Genomic DNA, 19559 nt, shown 5'->3' on the forward strand with positions numbered 1-19559 from the left:
GATACATGGTCTTTTCCTTCTAGGGATGGAAGCCTTCTCCATTGAACTTTGCTATTTGTTCGAGCTCTGCCATTTTTGATCAGCAGTGAATCAGCCAGTAAAAGGGTTGTACTTCAATGTGTCAAGAGACACAAGATGATTAGTGTTTAGCAACACTGCATGAGTATTAAAAAAATACTATCTTGGAGCTCTATGTCGGATATTGATGCTTGATCTTCTTCTCGCTTGCTAATTTAGTGTGATGCTTTGCTGGGAATTAAGTGCTCAGTAAGACTAGAGTGATAGAGTTTTCAGTGGATTGAGAGGAGTAAGAAAATGAAAGGTTTTATGACCTTGAAGGTCAATGGCTATGGCTGCCCATAGAGATGATAGTTAGGGTTTCTCAAATTGTGATCAACAGAGAGTATTTTGAGGAACCCTCTTGGATAAGGTTAGCCCACTTAGGGGGCTACCAAAGCCCTATAGTGGCAGCACAGATTGCACAACGTGGAGATGATGGCAACCGTACGACCAACAGGGATGCAGTTCAAGACAATGATGAAGAATTTCAACAATGCCGGCTTTTGCAGTACGCAATGTTGACATGCGAAGTGATAGGATGGTGCGCCCTGAGCAGAGGGAAAGATCTCCAGAAGAAATCATGTGGAGATATTGACTGTGGAGAGAGATCTAGGTGCTGCAAGTAGACAAGGTACTGCTATCCATGGCAGCTATGAAAGCTCCAGTGAAGGTGAGGTAAAGTTGAAGTTGATACCAAGCTAGGCAGAAGTGAAAGGGAGCTGGAGAAGCAGAGTGAGAAGCTGACCATGCTTAGTTGAGCTCTGATACCATGTTAAAATGTCGGATCTAGAGCATGGCAGGAGCTATGGAGGTTGAAAGATAAAGACTAAATTCATGTTGACATGGACAATGAGTAGGCAACTGTTACATAAGTGAATTAGGTTCCAAGATGGAAGCTTGGACTCATAAAGACAATCTTGTGTATTGGACTGACAACGACACTAACTGAAAGAGGAAAGCATCATGATATTATATTCATCATTATGAAAGTGATAGTCAAGTACAATGCCTCATAGAAGTTGGGTTGTTCCACTCTCCTCATTGTGCATATGGGATTCAGGACATCTCTTCCCGGAGCATACATCATTTGTCTATTTCTCAACAATACATGTGATTTACATTTTGCTAGTGGCCCTTTGGTTGCTCCAAGTGACGTCTAGGTTATGGGAATAAATTACCATGGAGAGTCAAATCCATACTAGTACGTGAATGTGATAAGAGGTGGATCTAGAGGTAGAAGGACATGTATATCTTGTCAATCACATGTTTATTTTGATTTTTTTGCCTCAATTGCTCCACTGTTATCATTTGCTTATGCTCACTATCCACATTTGGAACACCATCTTGCTATATTGGCTCTTCCTTGAGTGCATCTTGCTGTTGCGAAGCTTATGAAGACGATTTCCTCCTTGCCTTTGCTTCCCTCCTTTAAGGGGCTCAAAAGGTGTCAAAAGATGACGTATCCTCGAGACAATAGGGTTTGCGGGGAGGAATCCGGAGTGAACTCGACAAACATGGAGAAGAGAAGAGAAGAGAAAAGAAACTCTGATGAATGGAATGATGAAGTTTTGAATCATGGAGTGAATGTGATACAAGGGAACAAGGGTGCCGTAGCACAAGGAAAATGATGAAAACAACCATCGATCACGAACTGCAATGTCCTCCTGATGGGGTGTAAGGGTAGTGGAGAGGCTAGAGAGAAGAAATGACGGGCTGAATGAATCAGCCGTCAGGAATGAATGAGAGAGTGGCCTATAAATAGGCACAGTCACTCTAGGGTGGCGCCTCTTTTTGGGGCTACAAACCCTAAATGCAAAATGCAGTAACGCAAAAACGTAAACTGCGGGTGAAGGGTTTCTCAACACCCCCTCTTAGGCCCAAAAAGGGGAAGAAGAGAAGAGTGAGGTGGAGATGAAATGCTATATGTTGAAGAATGCTCATGCAGCGGGTGCCACTTGGAAAGTGTCCCTCGTGGGAAAATTATTCACTTGCCTAAGCGCCCTAGTACAAAGATGATGGAAACGTGCAATGTATAGGAGGAATGTCGAACTTTGTGTGGTGTCGAGAACCATAAGGATATGCCTGTACTCGATCTCGGGAGTTGGCTCCATGCTGACCAAGTGACCAAGGCAAGAAGAAGAGGAGGAAGAACATGTAGAGGATCCCTAAGATCCAAGATTTCCACCTGAAAGTTAACCTGTAGTAAAGAATAGTAGACAGAGTGAACAGGAGAACCTGAAACTCAACCTTGGGAGAGAGGCCACTAGCTCCGTGCATCCATGCAAGAAGGAATACGAAGGCCTTGTCACCAAGTCGCGGTTGAATCTCCGGGGCCCCAATCTAGGTAGATCCTCGAGATTTTGGGTATCAATAGGTGAGATGATTGTTGGAAGGAAGCTGCCCCATCCAAGGGTAGAAGAAAAAGGTAAAAGGCCTATGCCAAGGTGTGCGAAGGATTGAGCGGTGGGTGGGGATCCCTTGTGAAAGTGGAGGAATAGAAGCCTTCTTTGAAGTCACAGTAGATGTAGATGCCCCCTTGGAGGGCAAAGAAAGATCATTCCCCTTTGAGTTAGATAGGGAATCCAAAAAATCTTGGATCATAGACTCCAAAATGCCTGAGGATGAAGTGTTGCTGGTCATGCCGAAGAAGGTATATGGGGTGGTGAAGAACACCCAGAGGTGGCCTCTCGAAACTGAGTAGACGAGGGTGAAGGATGGGGCTCAAACTGAGCAATGAGTGGGCAATAGTCGCTGCTTCTCAATGGAGCGCACTGGGAAGTCGAAGAAGAGGAAGGAGTCGAGCAGCCACTGTCTCTTGAAGGAACGGATTGACGAGGAGATGGTATCAAACAATCATTGTCTCTCAGTGGAGCGGACTGCAGAATCGCGGGCCGTGGTAGCCACTGCACTCGAAAATAGGTGGTGGAAGAATACCACTAGCTTTGTGATGATCTCCAAGAGGTCGTAGCACCATTTGATCCTCCATGTGCTCAAAAGGACTTAGTGCGTATCGGATGCGTCTTATTGCCTTGAGCATAGTACTTTGATAGCCGATGCAGAATGATCTCTCTGGCCCAGAAAGGAGAGGTGCACAAGGAGTGCTTGGTGGAAGATGCATATACTCCGGGGGGGTGGGGAGCAAAGGTCGAAGTGTCAGAGTGTAGCGGTGCGGAAGCGTAGGACTGAGAGAGAGAGAACGTAGAGAGAGAAGAGAGAGAAAGAGACAGTGGAAGATGAAGATCTGCTGTATAAAGTGTGCTGAATACAAAGATATACAGATATATACACGGGCGCAGTGCGCTGGACTGCGTGTCTCCACCTCGACGATGCAACCTGCTGTTCACCTTGAAGTCCGCTGCAGTCTGCACTGTCTCCTGTCTGAAATCTGCGAACAGAGACTGAATCTGTGCGTGCCACCGGTCTGTAATCTGCGAGCAGAGAAGTGTTGGAGATTGCTGGAAAAGTCGGCTATTTATAGCCAGAAAACTGGGCGAAAACAGGGCGCCAGAAAACAGCCTGTCGGCTGCATTAAATGCAGCCGACTGCCTGAACAAGTCGGACTGCCACATGGCAGTCCGACTGCACACGGACAGCAGCTGTCCGACTGTACCTGCTGCACAGGCTGTGATCACCTCTAACACCCCCTCTCAGAGCCTGGGCAGGGCAGAAGCCTGAGGGATCTGGAATGTCGCCGAAGTATAGCTTGGGGAACTGCCTTCGTAAACAATTCTGCAAGATTGTCCTCCGTCTTGCAGTACTCCACAGTGATGGTCTCATCCATAAGCTTCTCTCGGATGAAGTGGTACTGGATCTCTATGTGCTTCGTCCGGGCATGAAAAACAGGGCTCCATGCCAAGGCAATGCAACTCTCATTGTCACATTGCAGCAAAGTAGGACGAGTCTGGGGGCACCCAAGCTCCTCCAATAATCTCCGAAGCCACACAGCCTCACATGTGGTGGAAGACGCGGTCCGATACTCCGCCTCAGTAGACGAAAGGGCTACTGTAGGCTGCTTCTTGCTACTCCATGAGATAACACCTGCACCCAAGGTGAAACAGTAACCTGTAGTAGACCGCCTGTGGTCCACATCACCGGCCCAATTTGAGTCACTCCAACTTGCAAGTACAAGATCTGAACCATCTGTCCCTGCGGGATAATGAATCCCTAAATCAGACGTCCCCCTCAAATACCGAAGTATCCTTTGAGCAGCCTGCCAATGCACTGTCTTAGGTTCACTCATGAACCTTGCCAAGAGCCCAACAGCAAAACAAAGATCAACCCGAGTGTTGAGAAGCCAAATCAAGGATCCAATCAACTGATGATAGCGGAAAGCATCCGCCAAAGGAGAAGCTGAATGGGAAGTGGCCTTCCAGTTCGGATCCATAGGAGTAGAAAGGGTCCGACAATCCTCCATCGCAAAAGACACCAAGAGCTCCTGTACATATCTCTGTTGAGAGATGAAGATCCCCCTCTGAGACTGATAAATCTCATGGCCCAAAAAGAAATGGAGAATACCCAAGTCTGTCATCTCGAACGTCCGATGTAAAGCTGACTTCGTCTCTTGGACCTGTTGTGCATGATCACCTGTGACAATCACAAAAAGCACACAACCATCCTCGGAAGTGTGAACATAAAGCTGCGGATCGGCCTTGGAACGCCGATATCCCAACTGAGACTGAAGGAACGAATCAATCTTCTCGTTCCATGCACGAGGAGCTTGCTTGAGGCCATACAAGGTCTTCTTCAACATGTAGACTTTCCCATCTGAGAATCCAAAGCCAGGAGGCTGCTCAACATAGATCTCCTCCTTCAAATCACCATTAAGGAAGGCCGACTTCACATCCAACTGATAAACAGGCCATCTCCTATGGTCAGCCAAGGCAAGAACAACTCGAATGGTTGCCATACGAGCAGTGGGGGCAAAAGTATCACGACAATCAATCCCTGGGCGTTGTGCAAAACTTTTAGCAACAAGACGAGCCTTGTGCTTATCCAAAGAACCATCGCTAAGGTATTTGGTCTTGAAGACCCACTTGACGCCAATCACCTTCTTATTCGGGGGGCGGGGCACGAGTGACCAAGTGCCATTCCTCTCAATAGCCTCCAACTCGGCTTCCATAGCTTTCTTCCATGGTGCAGACTGTAAAGCCTCCTTCACGGAGGTGGGCTCTCGATCCTACATAACACGGGTCATCAAACAATAGTTAAACAATAGTTAGAGCAAACAAGCTCCGTAGAATGTGCCTGGTGCCGCCGTGACCGCCGCGGACCATCGTGCGGTCCCCACTCCTCAGGAACCCCCTCGATCCCTGAATCACGGAGTGTGTCACGGGCCCATCGAGGAGGAGGCCGAACCTCCCCTCGTTGCTCTCCATCAGCTGAAGACTTTGGAATATCCACCGGTGGTAACTCCTCAGAGGTGACCAGTGGAACAGTAGACTCTGTGTCAGAAACAGAATCATAATCAAAAGGCACGGGCTCCAGTGGAACTGTACTAGGAGCCCAACTCTCCCTTGGATCTCCAAGAACGGGATGCTCCTCACTCGTTGTTATCGCCGGAACCTCCACAAACCGCACATCTCGACTAGTGTACACATCCCGCTTGACGGGATCATACAATCGATAACCTTGGGACTGGGAGCTGTAGCCAACAAATACCTGTCTTCGGGAAGCTGCTTCAAATTTATCACGGTGAGCCTTGGGAATGTGAACATAGGCATCACACCCAAAGACCCTAAAGTAAGAAACATCAGTCTTGGTTCCAAAGTAAGCCTCAAAGGGGGTGATCCCTTCAACGGCCGAAGTAGGGGATCGATTAAGGATGTGGACTGCAGTAGCATAGCCTCGGCCCACAGAACCTGAGGGGTCTGTCGATGCTCCATCATGGTGCGTGCCATCTTGATCACACTGCGGTTTTTCCGTTCAAAAATGCCATTTTCTTGAGGAGTGTTGGTATTGGCAAACTCCTGGTGAATACCTTTATCTGCACAAAACCGAGCAAACTCATTAGAAACAAATTCACCACCCTTGTCGGATCGCAAGGACTTTAACTTCCAGCCCGATCGGTTCTCCTCAAAGAGAAGCCAATCCTTGAAGTGGGAGAAAGCTTCGGACTTTAATGCCAAAAAATAGGCCCATGGCATCCTGCTGTAGTCATCTATGATCAGCATGAAGTACGACCTCCCACGCAAGGACTCATTTCTCATAGGGCCACATAGATCCGTAGATACAAGCTCCATCGGTGAAGTAGACCGCCGCGAAGCTGTGTGGGGAATGGCATCCCTATGTTGCTTCCCCCGAATGCAGGAGACACATGGTTGCTGGCTCACCACTATATCCGGCAACCCTCGAACAAGCTGTCCACGTGAAGCTCTCCGAAGATAATCATAGTTGAGGTGACCAAACCGAGCATGCCATAACGCTGACTGTGACTGTGAAGTAAAAAGAAGAGTAGAAAGGGTAGTGGAAGACTTCAATTTATAGATGTCGTTCTTCTCATATCCGGATGATAGAACCTTCCTCGACCCACGATCAAGGTCTCGTGCCGTAATACTGTCAAACTCCACCAAAAGTCCAAGGGAGCAAATCTTATGAACTGACAGGACATGATACCCTAAGCCTGGTACATGCAAGACCTCTGAGGTATGGGTACCACCATGTCCATCTGGAATAATCTGCATCTTACCTCGTCCTGCTCTGACTGTGAAAACTCAGCCTGCTAAGGCTCTTCCGCGTCCTGAAACTTCTTCACCCGCCGGAGGCGATGAAAAAGCAAAACCTGCACTTGAAAGCTGAAAACTCAAACTTCCTCCGCGTCAAACAGCAGTAAACAGCAGCAAATCCACCACCTGGACTCCTTTCCTGCGCGCCCACCCTCGCTTCAGCCTTGTTCCAAGGCGCAGCCCTCCTGTCTGCCCTCAAACGCTGAAAACACAAATTTGTGTCGCGATAGAAACTCCTCTTCAGGTTGGTTCTGCGCTCAGTCAGCCCTCTAACACTGCTCTGATACCATGTCAGAGTGCAGCGGTGCGGAAGCGTAGGACTGAGAGTGAGAGAACGCAGAGAGAGAGGAGAGAGAAAGAGACAGTGGAAGATGAAGATCTGCTGTATAATGTGTGCTGAATACAAAGATATACAGATATATACACGGGTGCAGTGCGCTGGACTGCGTGTCTCCACCTTGACGATGCAACCTGCTGTTCACCTCGAAGTCCGTTGCAATCTGCACTGTCTCCTGTCTGAAATCTGCGAACAGAGACTGAATCTGCGCGTGCCACCGGTCTGTAATCTGCGAGCAGAGAAGTGTTGGAGACTGCTGGAAAAGTCCGCTATTTATAGCTAGAAAACTGGGCGAAAACAGGGCGCCAGAAAACAGCCTGTCGGCTGCATTAAATGCAGCCGACTGCCTGAACAGGTCGGACTGCCACGTGGCAGTTCGACTGCACACGGACAGCAGCTGCCCGACTGTACCTGCTGCACAGGCTGTGATCTCCTCTAACACGAAGTTGGCAAGTATCAGTGGTGTGTCCGGTGATGCCATAGTAGGAGCACCCAGTAGTCTGGTCATCTGTTGGTAAAGAAGCCGTGGGTACCAGTGTGTCTTGCTGAAGAGGGAAGAGGTCATCTGTTGGTAAAGAAGCCATGGGCACCAGTGAGCCTTGTTGAAGAAGGAAGAGGTCAGCTACGAACCATGAACTGCAATGTCCGCCTCAAGGGCTAGGAGGGGAGTGGAAGGGCTAGAAGTGAGCTTCTAGTGGGAGGAGAACGCTACTAGTAGTAAGAGGTTGCAACTAGTAGAAAAACGTAGGTGAGGAGAGAGGACTAAAAACGCAGGAAAAACTAACAGCAGCAGTCAATATGCTGAAATCAGCTCCGAACAGTGTGTGGTAGGTTGGAAATAGGCTCCAGATTTCAAAATACCAAAGCAAAGTTTCTAACCTTTAATTAGGTGCCTCGGGCCTACTAATTCAAGAGAGTTGATGGTATCTCGACAATGAAACCTTGTGTTATATTTATGAGGTAAATTAAGGGAAACATGCACGAGCCATGACCGTCCGGGGTCTTGGGCGCCCGAATGGGGTTTAGGGGAGCCTAGCATTAAAGAGAGTCCAAGAATAGTAGGACTCACCAAGGTTTGATGGCTGGCAATCGGATCACGATGGGTCTGGCCAGCAATGAACTAGGCAAGGCTGGGAGGTGAAATGGCTCGTGCTCATTGGTATCAGACTGCTTTTCTCTGGTCTTCATCGTCTTCTTCAGAGTCGCTTGATAAGATCGCCTGTCATTGGTATCAGTCAAATTCGTCATACATATAAAAGACATATTCGTGGTTTAAGTGATCGTCCCATTTTCTGCCGAAGAACTTCATTTTCAGCGTGACTGGTCTAGTCCGGGAAGATAAAGATTGTTCTTCACTCTTCGGGCTTACTAATAAATCCAGCAACAGCTGCCCTGTCATTAAAACCACGGAAGTACTTTACTTTGTATGCAAATTTTTTATCTTTGCTTTCAAATTCCAGTGTATTATGATGATAACTACGTTTTAAGATAGAAATAAAGATACAATCTTTAATTTCCTCCAAAAATGGGAAGATTTACATAAACTTAAAAATACTCCACCACATCTCCAAGCACTAGAGGCTAGTTTAACTTTGGGGCCCAAAGCATGTAAATGGTGGCGAACTTTAAAGGAGGCAAATAAAATACCTAAAACTTGGGCTCAATTTGAATCCGTCTTTTTGAAAGAATTCCTTCTTGAAAATGAAATGGAAAGAAATTGGGAAGATTGGGATTATGTCAGACAAAAGGGAAGACCCCTGCTGACATATCTGGAGGAATATGGTGAGATAATCCTCAAATTGGAAGGAATAGATGAATTTCAAAAGACAAGAGGATTCATTAGGGGACTAGATAAAGCCTATAAAAAGGAAGTAAAAAGGAGTTCACCTAAGACGCTGGAAGAGGCAATTAAATTTGCATTAATTAATGAAGATAGTATGCTTCCAGGTACACTCACTAGTCTCATTGATTCGGAGCCCAAGTCTAAGGAATTGGAAACCTCAAAATTTGTGGGCAAATTTAAAAGAAAAATGTCATTTTTAAAGGGTAAAAAACAACCTTTTGAAAAGAAACAATATGTGAGGCCAAAGTTAAGTCCTGATGATTTTAAGAAGGCCAAAAAAGAAAAGTTGTGTTTCAATTGCCTATCCCCTAACCATGCTGCTTGGAATTGCCCTCAAAAGAAAAAGAGGGAAGACAAAGGAAAGGATAAGGACAAGGGTAAGGGAAAAGAAAAACAAATTCACGTAGTGCAGACCTTAGAATTAAAGGGGCATGAAAGGTATAAATCTTTAGAGGTCTTGCACATGGATGTACAACACAAGTGTTGTATGTCAATCTCTATGTGGCAGCCTACCTTTGGGCCACATGATTTAGTTAGAGTGCATGGATTGATAGCTGGAAAGAGAGTTAGAGTCATGATTGATGACTCTGCTACACAAATTTATAAATTATGCACTTGTCAAAAAATTGAAACTTTCCCAACAAAAGAGTGGGCATCAATATGTTGTTCGTATGATGCAAGGTCAAGATAATAAAATATGGGATACAATGGTATCAAATTTGGAAATTGAGATTCAAGGATATAAAGATAAACTTGATTTCCAAATTATGAACATGGAAAGAGCTGATATTGCTCTAGGGAGGGAGTGGCTATGGGGATTGGAACCATCCTTAAAACGTAGTTATCATCATAATACACTGGAATTTGAAAGGGATGGTAAGACTTTTGTCATTCAAGGTGAACATGAAGTATCTGATAATCCTTTGCTGTGTTCTACTGAAGTTCAGAAGCTGATAAAGAAGGAAGTTTGTGAGGTATACATGTTATGGTCTCTTCCTGTACAAAACACTTTTACTTTCTGTAATATAAAGCAACAATTTTCTTATGTTTGTGAGTTGAATGTAAATAATGAATTAAGCAGTTTGTTAGATGAATTTAAAGATGTGTTTTCTTCTGATTTACCAAGTGATCTTCCACCAGATAGGGGTGATATAAATCACCCAATTGACGCAAATAAGGATACTCACTCTATTTCTAAACCACCTTATAAGTTAAGTGAAACGTAGCACCAAGAAGTTGAAAGACAAATTAAGGATTACCTTGATAAAGGGTTTATTCGACCCAGTAATTCACCTTGGGCTTTGCCAATTTTATTAGTAAAGAAAAAAGATGGTTCTATGCGACTTTGTGTTGACTATAGAGCACTTAATAAAATAACGGTGAAGAATAAATTTCCTATGCCCAGAATGGAAGATCTTTTTAATCAATTACAAGGGGCAAAATTCTTCCCAAAGATAGATTTAAGATCAGGCTATCACCAAGTAAGAATTAAGGCACAAGATGTTCCTAAGACAGCATTTCGTACTAGATACGGACATTATGATTTTTTAGTGATGCCTTTTGGCCTCACTAATGCACCAGCTACCTTTATGAAGCTGATGAATAGTGTTTTACGGCCCTATCTAGGACATTTTGTAGTAGTCTTCTTGGACAATATCTTGATCTTTAGTAAATCAAGAGAAGAACATTTGGAACACTTACAATTAGTATTCCAACTGTTAAGAACACATTTCCTTTATGCGAAGAAAACTAAATGTGAATTCTTTGCACAAGAGGTCAAATATTTGGGGCATATTATCTCGAAAGACGGAATCAACATGGATCCAGAAAAAGTAAGGGAAATTGTTGAATGGCCATCTCCAAGGAACCTGGAAGAGCTGCAGATCTTCCTAGGTTTATTTGGATTTTATCGTAGATTCATTCGAGATTATGCCAAAATAGCTGTCCCAATGACAGACCAACTTAAAGGGAAAGGAAAGAGCTTTAATTGGGGAACAGACCAAAATGAAAGTTTCCAAAAACTTAAGGTAGCTATTGCTACAGCTCCAGTACTATTAATTGTGGATCCCAATGAACCATTTGTGGTTGAAGCTGATGCCAGTGATAAGGCGATAGGCGCGGTCTTATTACAAGAAAGTCGACCAGTTGCTTTTAAAAGTAAGAAATTAGACCGTGCAAAACAGAATTATTCTGTTTATGAGAGGGAGCTATATGCAATAGTACATGCAATGAAGAAATGGAGACACTATCTGTACGCTGCCAAACTTTGATTTTATGGGATCATGAAAGCATTAAGTGGCTTAATGATCAATCGGATTTACACGGGCGTAAAGCCAGATGGGCCGAACTCCTCCAAGGGTTCGACTATGAGATAAGATATAGAAAAGGAAAGTATAATATAGTAGTTGATGCACTCAGCAGAATGCCCATCATTAATAAATTGAGTTTTACTCAGTTCACTTCCAACTTGCTTGAATCTTTAAAAGGGAAATGCCAGGTTGATCCGGCATATTCCAACATATGGGAAGCAATAAAAAATGGGGATCCAAATGAAAGTGCTTCTATTGAGGAAGGAATATCTGAGGATGTTCAACAAGGAAATGGAGCATCAGGGGTTGCTAAAACCGGATTCAAGTGGAAGAATTTTACCATTGATAATGGTTATTTACTTTACAAGGGTAGGGTATGTGTCCCGAAAGATACAGAAATAAGGCGCCAGATACTCTTTGAGTGTCATGATACCCCTAGCTCGGGACATCTAGGAGTTAATGGTTGATAATGGTTATTTACTTTACAAGGGTAGGGTATGTGTCCCGAAAGATACAGAAATAAGGCACCAGATACTCTTTGAGTGTCATGATACCCCTAGCGCGGGACATCTAGGAGTTAATAAGACTTTTAGTCTTATTAAAAGGCTGTTCTATTGGCCTGGAATGAATAAGGATGTCCTTGACTATGTGGTCAAATGTAATAAATTCCAGGTTAATAAAGTTGAAAGATTGAAAATGGGAGGACTTCTCCATCCACTAGAGATTCCTTCGGGAAAATGGGAGAGTATCTCCATGGACTTTATTGTTGCTTTGCCCAGAACACAGAGGGGGCACGACTCTGTGTGGGTGATTGTGGATAGGTTAACCAAAATGGCTAGGTTCATTCTAACTTCAACTGATGTTAAAACACCAGAATTGGCTAGATTGTTCGTAGAGAACATATACCGATTGTATGGCCTTCCGGCAAATATAGTTTCTGATCGGGATAGAAAATTTGATAGTCAATTTTGACGTGTGGTATTTAGGAAATTGGATACTAAACTTAGCATGAGTACGGCGGATCACCCGCAAACTGATGGGCAAACTGAAAGGGTTAACCAAATCCTTGAAGATATGCTTAGGGATATGTAAGTAAAAGGCAAACTAATTGGGAAGAGTATCTACCGATAGCAGAGTTTGCATATAATAGTGCCAAGCACTCTTCCACTGGATATAGTCCATTTATGTTAATGTATGGGTTTCAGCCCAGAGCTCCTTATGCAATAGGACTGCATAAGGAAAAGGTTCAGGCAGCTAAAGATTTTTTGGAGGATATGAATAGTATGTTAAAATTTGCTCAAGAAAATATTAAAAAAGCTCAAAATCGAGCTAGAGCATATGCAGATCCTCACCGAAGAGACATCTCCTTTGAAGAAGGAGAATTGGTCTATCTTAAGGTGCCTGAACAAACTAAAACCATGAAAACGGGACAATGTCCAAAGGTTTCACCGAGGTATTGTGGTCCTTTCATAATACTTAAAAAGATGGAAGAACTGGCTTACAAGCTCCAACTACCTGCTGGTAGTAAACTACATCTAGTTTTTCATGTAAGTAAGTTAAGGAAGAAGCTGGGTAATTTGGATAATCTAATCTTAAATGATAACATTGAGGAGCTATTAAATGACCAATCTAATCCATATGAACCAGAAAGAATATTAAATGTTCGTAATAGACGAACAAGGAATACTATTTATCAAGAATGTTTGGTTAAGTGAAAAGATTATTCAGAAGAAAGCTCAACATGGGAGCGAGTAAGTACTTTAAAGAAAAGGTTTCCCAATTTACAGTTAGAAGTATCGTTTTCGAGGACGAAACCGATTCTTAAGGGGAAGGAAATGTTATATTTATAAGGTAAATTAAGGGAAACATGCACGAGGCATGACCGTCCGAGGTCTTGGGCGCGCGAACGGGGTTTAGGGGAGCCTAGCATTAAAGAGAGTCCAAGAATAGTAGGACTCACCAAGGTTTGACGGCTGGCAATCGGATCACGATGGGTCTGGCCAGCAATGAACTAGGCAAGGCTGGGAGGTGAAACGGCTCGTGCTCATTGGTATCAGACTACTTTTCTCCGGTCTTCATCGTCTTCTTCAGAGTCGCCTGATAAGATCGCCTGTCACCTTGCTTTTGGAGGGCTTTTGTAGGAATGAGCCTTGGTGGTTGCAAATCACATCATCAGCATCTCCTTGCTCTCTGACAGCCTCCTCTCTCACAATGGCTGGAATAGACTTCCATCAGCCCCAAAAACGTGTGTACCACTTGCACGGGCAAGTTTTGCCAAGTGGTAGCCTTCTAATCTCAGTTTTCAACATTGCCTAGCTTATTAAATTGATTTTGAAAGTTAATTTAATAATTATTCTAGTGCTCAGAAAAATAATTTCACGAGCCAATAATTAAATTAGCTAGGTCAATTTGTCTTCGAAGTATTCGTGAGCAGTTATTTACCTTTAGATTTGCATTACTTAATTAATTAATGCCGTCTCTAATGTTACCATTGACGTTAGTGGCCAATAAATTGCTCTAGGCCAAAATCTGATTCCACCACCTAGTACATGTCAGACATAACTTATTGCAACTTTTGTCTTTGGCATCAATTCATATTTTGGGGTCTTGGGTTCCACATTGTGAAATAATTTACTTGCACCTTGGATTTGTAAGTCACATTAGCACATTTGATCAACTTTTAATCAAATGTTGAGCAAATCAATAAAATTTTACGTCCTCGTGATGAACCACCCCCTTGAAATCCTTATAATCATCCTTGATTGCACTGCAATGTGCCAAAAAATCTATTGCCACTACTAGAAATACATGTTGGCATTGTAGTCAAACCCTGATTTTTGTTGTAAATTAGAGTTTACAACAAAGATTTTCTCGGGATCCATACATTGCATGTAGGAATAGCTGCATTTTTTCTCATGCAGATATTACTGGCTGCATTTTTCCTCGTGACCAGCACTATACGGAGCATTTGCATGACCGACATTAACACCATGAGTCCCAAACACAGTGGTTGCATATATGCATTGCCAAACTTGCCACTTTGTGCCCCAGCATCATGCCAACATTGCTTTACATGGGGTTATTCATATTACTAGCCATAGCCGGATACATTGAGCCTCACACACCACACATCCACCATAGAATGGAAACTCGTGCCACTACCAAAGTAGCCTCACTATCCCATAATTGCATGTATGCCCTGCTGTCCAAAACCCATTGGATTGGCACTACCAAGATGCCCTTGCATATGCATCAATTGCCCCATTGGCATCATTTGCTTATGCTCACTACCCGCATTTGGAATGCTGTATTGGCTCTTTGTTTGGCACATCTTGCTTTCGGGAAGCTCTTGAAGACGATTTTCTCTTAGCTGAGGATCCATTGTCAATTGCTCAAGCATTTCAGGTACTATCCTTAGCTGATCTTTAAAGTAGTCATCAAAGTCCTTTGCCTCTTGCTGGTTATCATCTTCAAGAGACCTAGAAGGAGCCACATTTTGGTCTAAACCAAAATTATCAGCGTGGTGTCCATGCTGCATGCCTTGTCCAAGATCAGGCATTGCATTTCCTCCAACACTTGGTGAATTTTTCAGATTGAGAGGCATTATCTTTGTTTGATCCCATTTGTCTATGTGAAGACATTTGTGCTGTAATGCTCAGCTGAATACAATTTCAGCACTAGAGCTAAGCTTCTAACCTTCAATCAGGTGCCTCGAGCCCACCAATCTAGCCCACCAATCCAGGGGAGTTGATGGTATCTCAACAATGGAACCTTACTTTTGGAGGGCTCCAAACTGGCTATCAGAACGGTCCTTGATGGCTACAAATCACATCAACAACATCTCCTTGCTCTCTAGCAGCTTCCTTCTCTCTCACTATGGCTAGAATAGACTTCCACTAGTCCCAAAAACGTTTTGCCACTTGTATGGGCAAGTTTTGACAAGTGGCAGCCTTCTAATCCCATTTTTCAGCATTATCTAGCTTATTAAATTAATTTTCAAAATATTAGTTCTGAAAATTAATTTAATAATTATTCTAGTACTTAGAAAAATAAATCCGCCAACCAATAATAAAATTGGCTAGGTCAATTTTTCTTTGAAGTATCCTTGAGCAGTTATATTGACCTTTAGATTGATATTAGTTAATTAATTAATGCCTAGTCTCTAATGTCACCATTGACATTAGTGGCTAGTAAATTAGTCGAGGCCAAATTTAACACCAGGTACCACCTAGTACATGTGAGACATAACTTATAGCAACTTTTGCCTTTGGCATCAACCGATATTTTGGAGTCTTGGGTCCCACATTGTGAAATAATTAACTTTCACCTCACAGGTGCAAGTCACATTCCCACATCTAACTAACTTTTAATCAAATGAATGAAATTTCATGTTCTTGTGACAGGTTGATCTTCTTCTGTTTTTCACTCCTCTTTTTTGACTCCTTTTTGGGCCTGAGAGGGGGTATTGAGAAAACAAGTCATTCAGTACATTTTCCGTACTTCATTCCTATTTTGGTTTGCATTTATAGCCCCAAAAGGCTTTATTTGAAACATTATTCCCGAGGGACTTTAGTGGGTGCTACTCAAGACAATATGTGCCTATAAGTATGCTCCACCTATTCATCATCTCACACATTCATTCCTTTTGACATTATCACTCTCGTCCATATTCTTCTCTCCTTTCTCCATTCTCTCCACTACCGTTCACACCGCATGAGGACATTATGGTTTGTGGCTTCTGCATCCACCTCCAGCTGGTGTTTAGTAGCCTACATCATTTGGCGTCGGCCCTCCTCACTTGGCTTTATCATCATGCTTTGTTTGCAGCAGACTCAGACCGTTTACAGCAAGTTACACCCTCTTTATCAGCCCTATGTCAGGTACCTGCGTTTTTGTGTTTTCTTCACTCGTGAAGGGCTGCCCAACAGTCGCCTGTTTGCAGCCACTTACACAGAGAGATCTTCATCAGATATTCTTGCGTTTTCTTCTCGAATCAGTTGCCTTGTAATTGCCTTGATAGGAGCCATCATCTTGGAGAGATTTTAGAATGTCCTTCATCTTTGACAGTCCCTGAGGACTGCACTTTGGTCCCTCGACAGGTGACTGTCCCTTCCTTCATCATTCAGCATTACCTTCTATATCCTATTGCTTAGAGGATTCCATTTCGCTCCCTCTATAGACAGACCCTACTCTCTCTCTCTCTCTCTCTCTCATTTGCTTTCACAGCAGTCATATTTTGACACTTTGTGTCAAATTATGACCACAATAACCCAAACACATACTTCCAGTAAGTACAAGTTGAAGATTACCCAGGGAACAGCCAAGTTTACAAATGTGTATGCTATTTGGAGACAACAGAGTTTCAAGGTAAGTACAAGTTGAAGTTTACCTGGCCAACAGCCAAGCAAATAAATGTTTTTGCTTTTTGGAGACAACAGAAATACAATTGTTGGCCACTGAACATGTGCAGCAGTGTCCAATTGAGACCATGGAGAAACTGCTGTACACAACCAAGTGCAATGACAATACATGATTCTGTACTGCTGGGTCCAGCATATAACTGGTCCAACTACTGATCATGCCGTATGCATTGCCCTATTCCGTGCCATATGGTCATGAACATGTGCAGCTGTCTAGACTCTATGTATGCAGGTCCTTGCCTTACAGCTGCTGCTCATTGTGCTTTGTGTCTTGCGTTTAGTGGTCAAAGTGCCGTGCCCAATATTGTTGAAGGATTACAGATTTTGTAATTGGCAGATGCTCTAGTAATATTTAGCTTAATTCGACTGTAAATTACAGTTGATAATCACATGCATGTAAAGGTTTAGCAAGCTGGCTTGTGTTCTATGTGACTACACTAGAGTATTTATATATGCTGTTGTCGATATGATGATCTGACTCTTTTGGATTCATCTATGCAGCAATTATTGAGCTATTTCACCTCTTGCCGGCAGCAGCAGGAAAATTTCTAGATGAGCTTGTGACTCTGACTATGCAGTTGGAAGCAGCTCTTCCACAAGGACAAATCTACAGTGAACTGAACAGTCCTTATCGCTTACCTTTGACAAAATTTTTAAACCGATATGCTGCAGATGCAGTTGATTACTTCATGGCTCGATTGACAAAACCAAATTATTTCAGAAGGTTAGCTGGATTTTCATTCATACATTTTACTTATATTTGTATATGTAGTCAAGTTGATCCATGGGTTGCAATTGCATTCTGGTCAATCATGACTGTAAATTATAATGACAAATCACTTTGCGTCTAATTGCTGTGCTTAATCCATAGATCATGAGCAGATTACTGGCTAGTCATCACAATCCTGCCTAAAATCCATCCTATGGATATACTTTTATATCTTTCATCATGGAAATCATGTGTCAATATGTTTTGAATTTCTTCTCAAATTCCGCTGAATAAAAAACTTACGAAGTCAAAGGTCATTTACTGAAATGAAAAATTTATCTTCCTAAAAACCATCAAATCTTTTTGCTCAGCAATGGCATGTAAAATTTTTCATTAAAAATTTTCATATGCTTGAAATCCTGGAGGCTAGTTTTGAGGTTCCATGATGGACGTTGGACATTTCTGAGGGAACTGAAATAGTGAAAGGCTACATTTTTCTATTGATAGTGTTGAACTTCGAGTTTTAAAATTGGATGAGAGGTGGGTAAAGTTGATAAAAGAGCTGGGCAATTGAGGGGGAAAGGATGCTTGCCTCCCTATTGGATGGGTGCCATTTTATTGCTCTTTGTACCCTATTTAGAGGAACCAAGTTTATTGTTATTAAAGTTTTCAGAAATTGTATCATCCAGGTTTATGGATATCATACGGTCAGAAGCAGGTCAAGTACTGAGAGAAGAATTAGCACGGTCTTCAGAGAAAATAATATCCACTCTCTCTCCACAGACCGTTACACAGGCTCCTGATGGGTCTGATTCCATGGCAGCATCAACTCCATCAAATGCTGGAGCAGAGGGCTTCATAGCCATGCAAAAAACTGGGACTAATGCTGAAGGGACTCCAGAAGCACAATTTCATGGAATTGCTCTTGTTTCAACTCTGGTGAAGTTAATGCCAGATTGGTTGTCCAACAATCGACCTGTATTTGATGCTCTATTGTCCGTTTGGCACTCACCTGCACGGCAGGCTCGTCTGCAGAATGAACAAAACTTGACCTTGGATCAGGTAATTCCATGCATGTATAGTCTGAATGAGTAAATTCGATTTCAGGTTGTCAGTTTTAGTATATGCATAAGCACAGCAGTAATGTACGGTAAACGCAAGGCCTTCTTAATGATTTGCATAAATGGGTTACAAATACTAATTTCAAAGGAAAATTAAAAAATGGAGATATTTATCCGAGGGAGGGGAATTTTGCAGAAAGTCAAGCTGGAAAATGTGAGGTTTAGGAAGTGGTGAAAAGCCCTGCAACATTACGTGATGCAATGTGGCCATTTGAGGCATTTTCAAGGCTGGTAGATGTCTCAGCGACATTTCCATTTTTGAAGCATAATTGCACCAGGCATATACACCTGCATTTGAGTGTCTGCAGGGCTTTATCTTTGAGGCTTTTCTAGGCTGGCAGATCTCTCTGGGACAGTTAATTTTTTTTGTAGCACAATTGCACTCACATATGTACATGCATTTGTGTGTATGCAGTGGTCATGTATGCAGGGCTATTTGGCCACATGCTATATCTAGTGTTTTTGAGGCATTTCTAGGCTGGCAGATCTGTCTGGAGACTGGGACACTTCTGTTTTTCAAGCATAATTGCACCTGACATACATACATGCATTTGTGCGCATGCAGTGGTTATGTATGCAGGGCTATATGGCCATATGTATCACATGCATATTCATATCCATGATATGAATATGCATGTGGTCAACACATCCTACACTGACAATGTATCATCAACACATACTTGTCCTGCATATTTATAGTATTGGGTGCATATGCACCAATGCAGACTGTCAAGGCTGGCTGTGCATGTTTTGACTTGCAGATGTGTGTAGGCCTTTGCATTTTTTTAAAATATACATATTCAAGATCATTTTTGCATGCTTATATGCTCCATAAACTAGTCACTTAGCATTTTCTGCAGCATGTGCGTGTCAAATGTTTATTGTTTGCATGTACATATTTGCTTGCACCATTCATAGTGTGTGTCTGTACAGGTGTGAAAGTGTCACATTTGGGAAAAGTAAATCAGGACATTTATGAATAATGTCTAGCCCGCATAGTGGTACACTCTATTTGTAGTGCATTTACAAAATTCTTTT

General features: G+C 42.9%; 1 protein-coding gene across 1 annotated transcript in view; it reads left to right on the forward strand.

The window, feature by feature from the left end:
- The window catches only part of LOC148032075 (uncharacterized), an 85112-nt gene that overhangs the window by 26260 nt on the left and 39293 nt on the right, over positions 1–19559 (forward strand). The window contains exons 17-18 of the mRNA XM_087682703.1: positions 17193–17415; positions 18090–18462. Coding sequence (XP_087538829.1) covers positions 17193–17415; positions 18090–18462 — 596 coding nt within the window. The remainder of the gene's footprint in view (positions 1–17192; positions 17416–18089; positions 18463–19559) is intronic.

The sequence above is a fragment of the Lygodium microphyllum genome, chromosome 8, assembly GCF_053477565.2.
Source record: "Lygodium microphyllum isolate KBCC chromosome 8, Lygodium_microphyllum_v1.1.10, whole genome shotgun sequence".
NCBI lineage: Eukaryota > Viridiplantae > Streptophyta > Polypodiopsida > Schizaeales > Lygodiaceae > Lygodium > Lygodium microphyllum.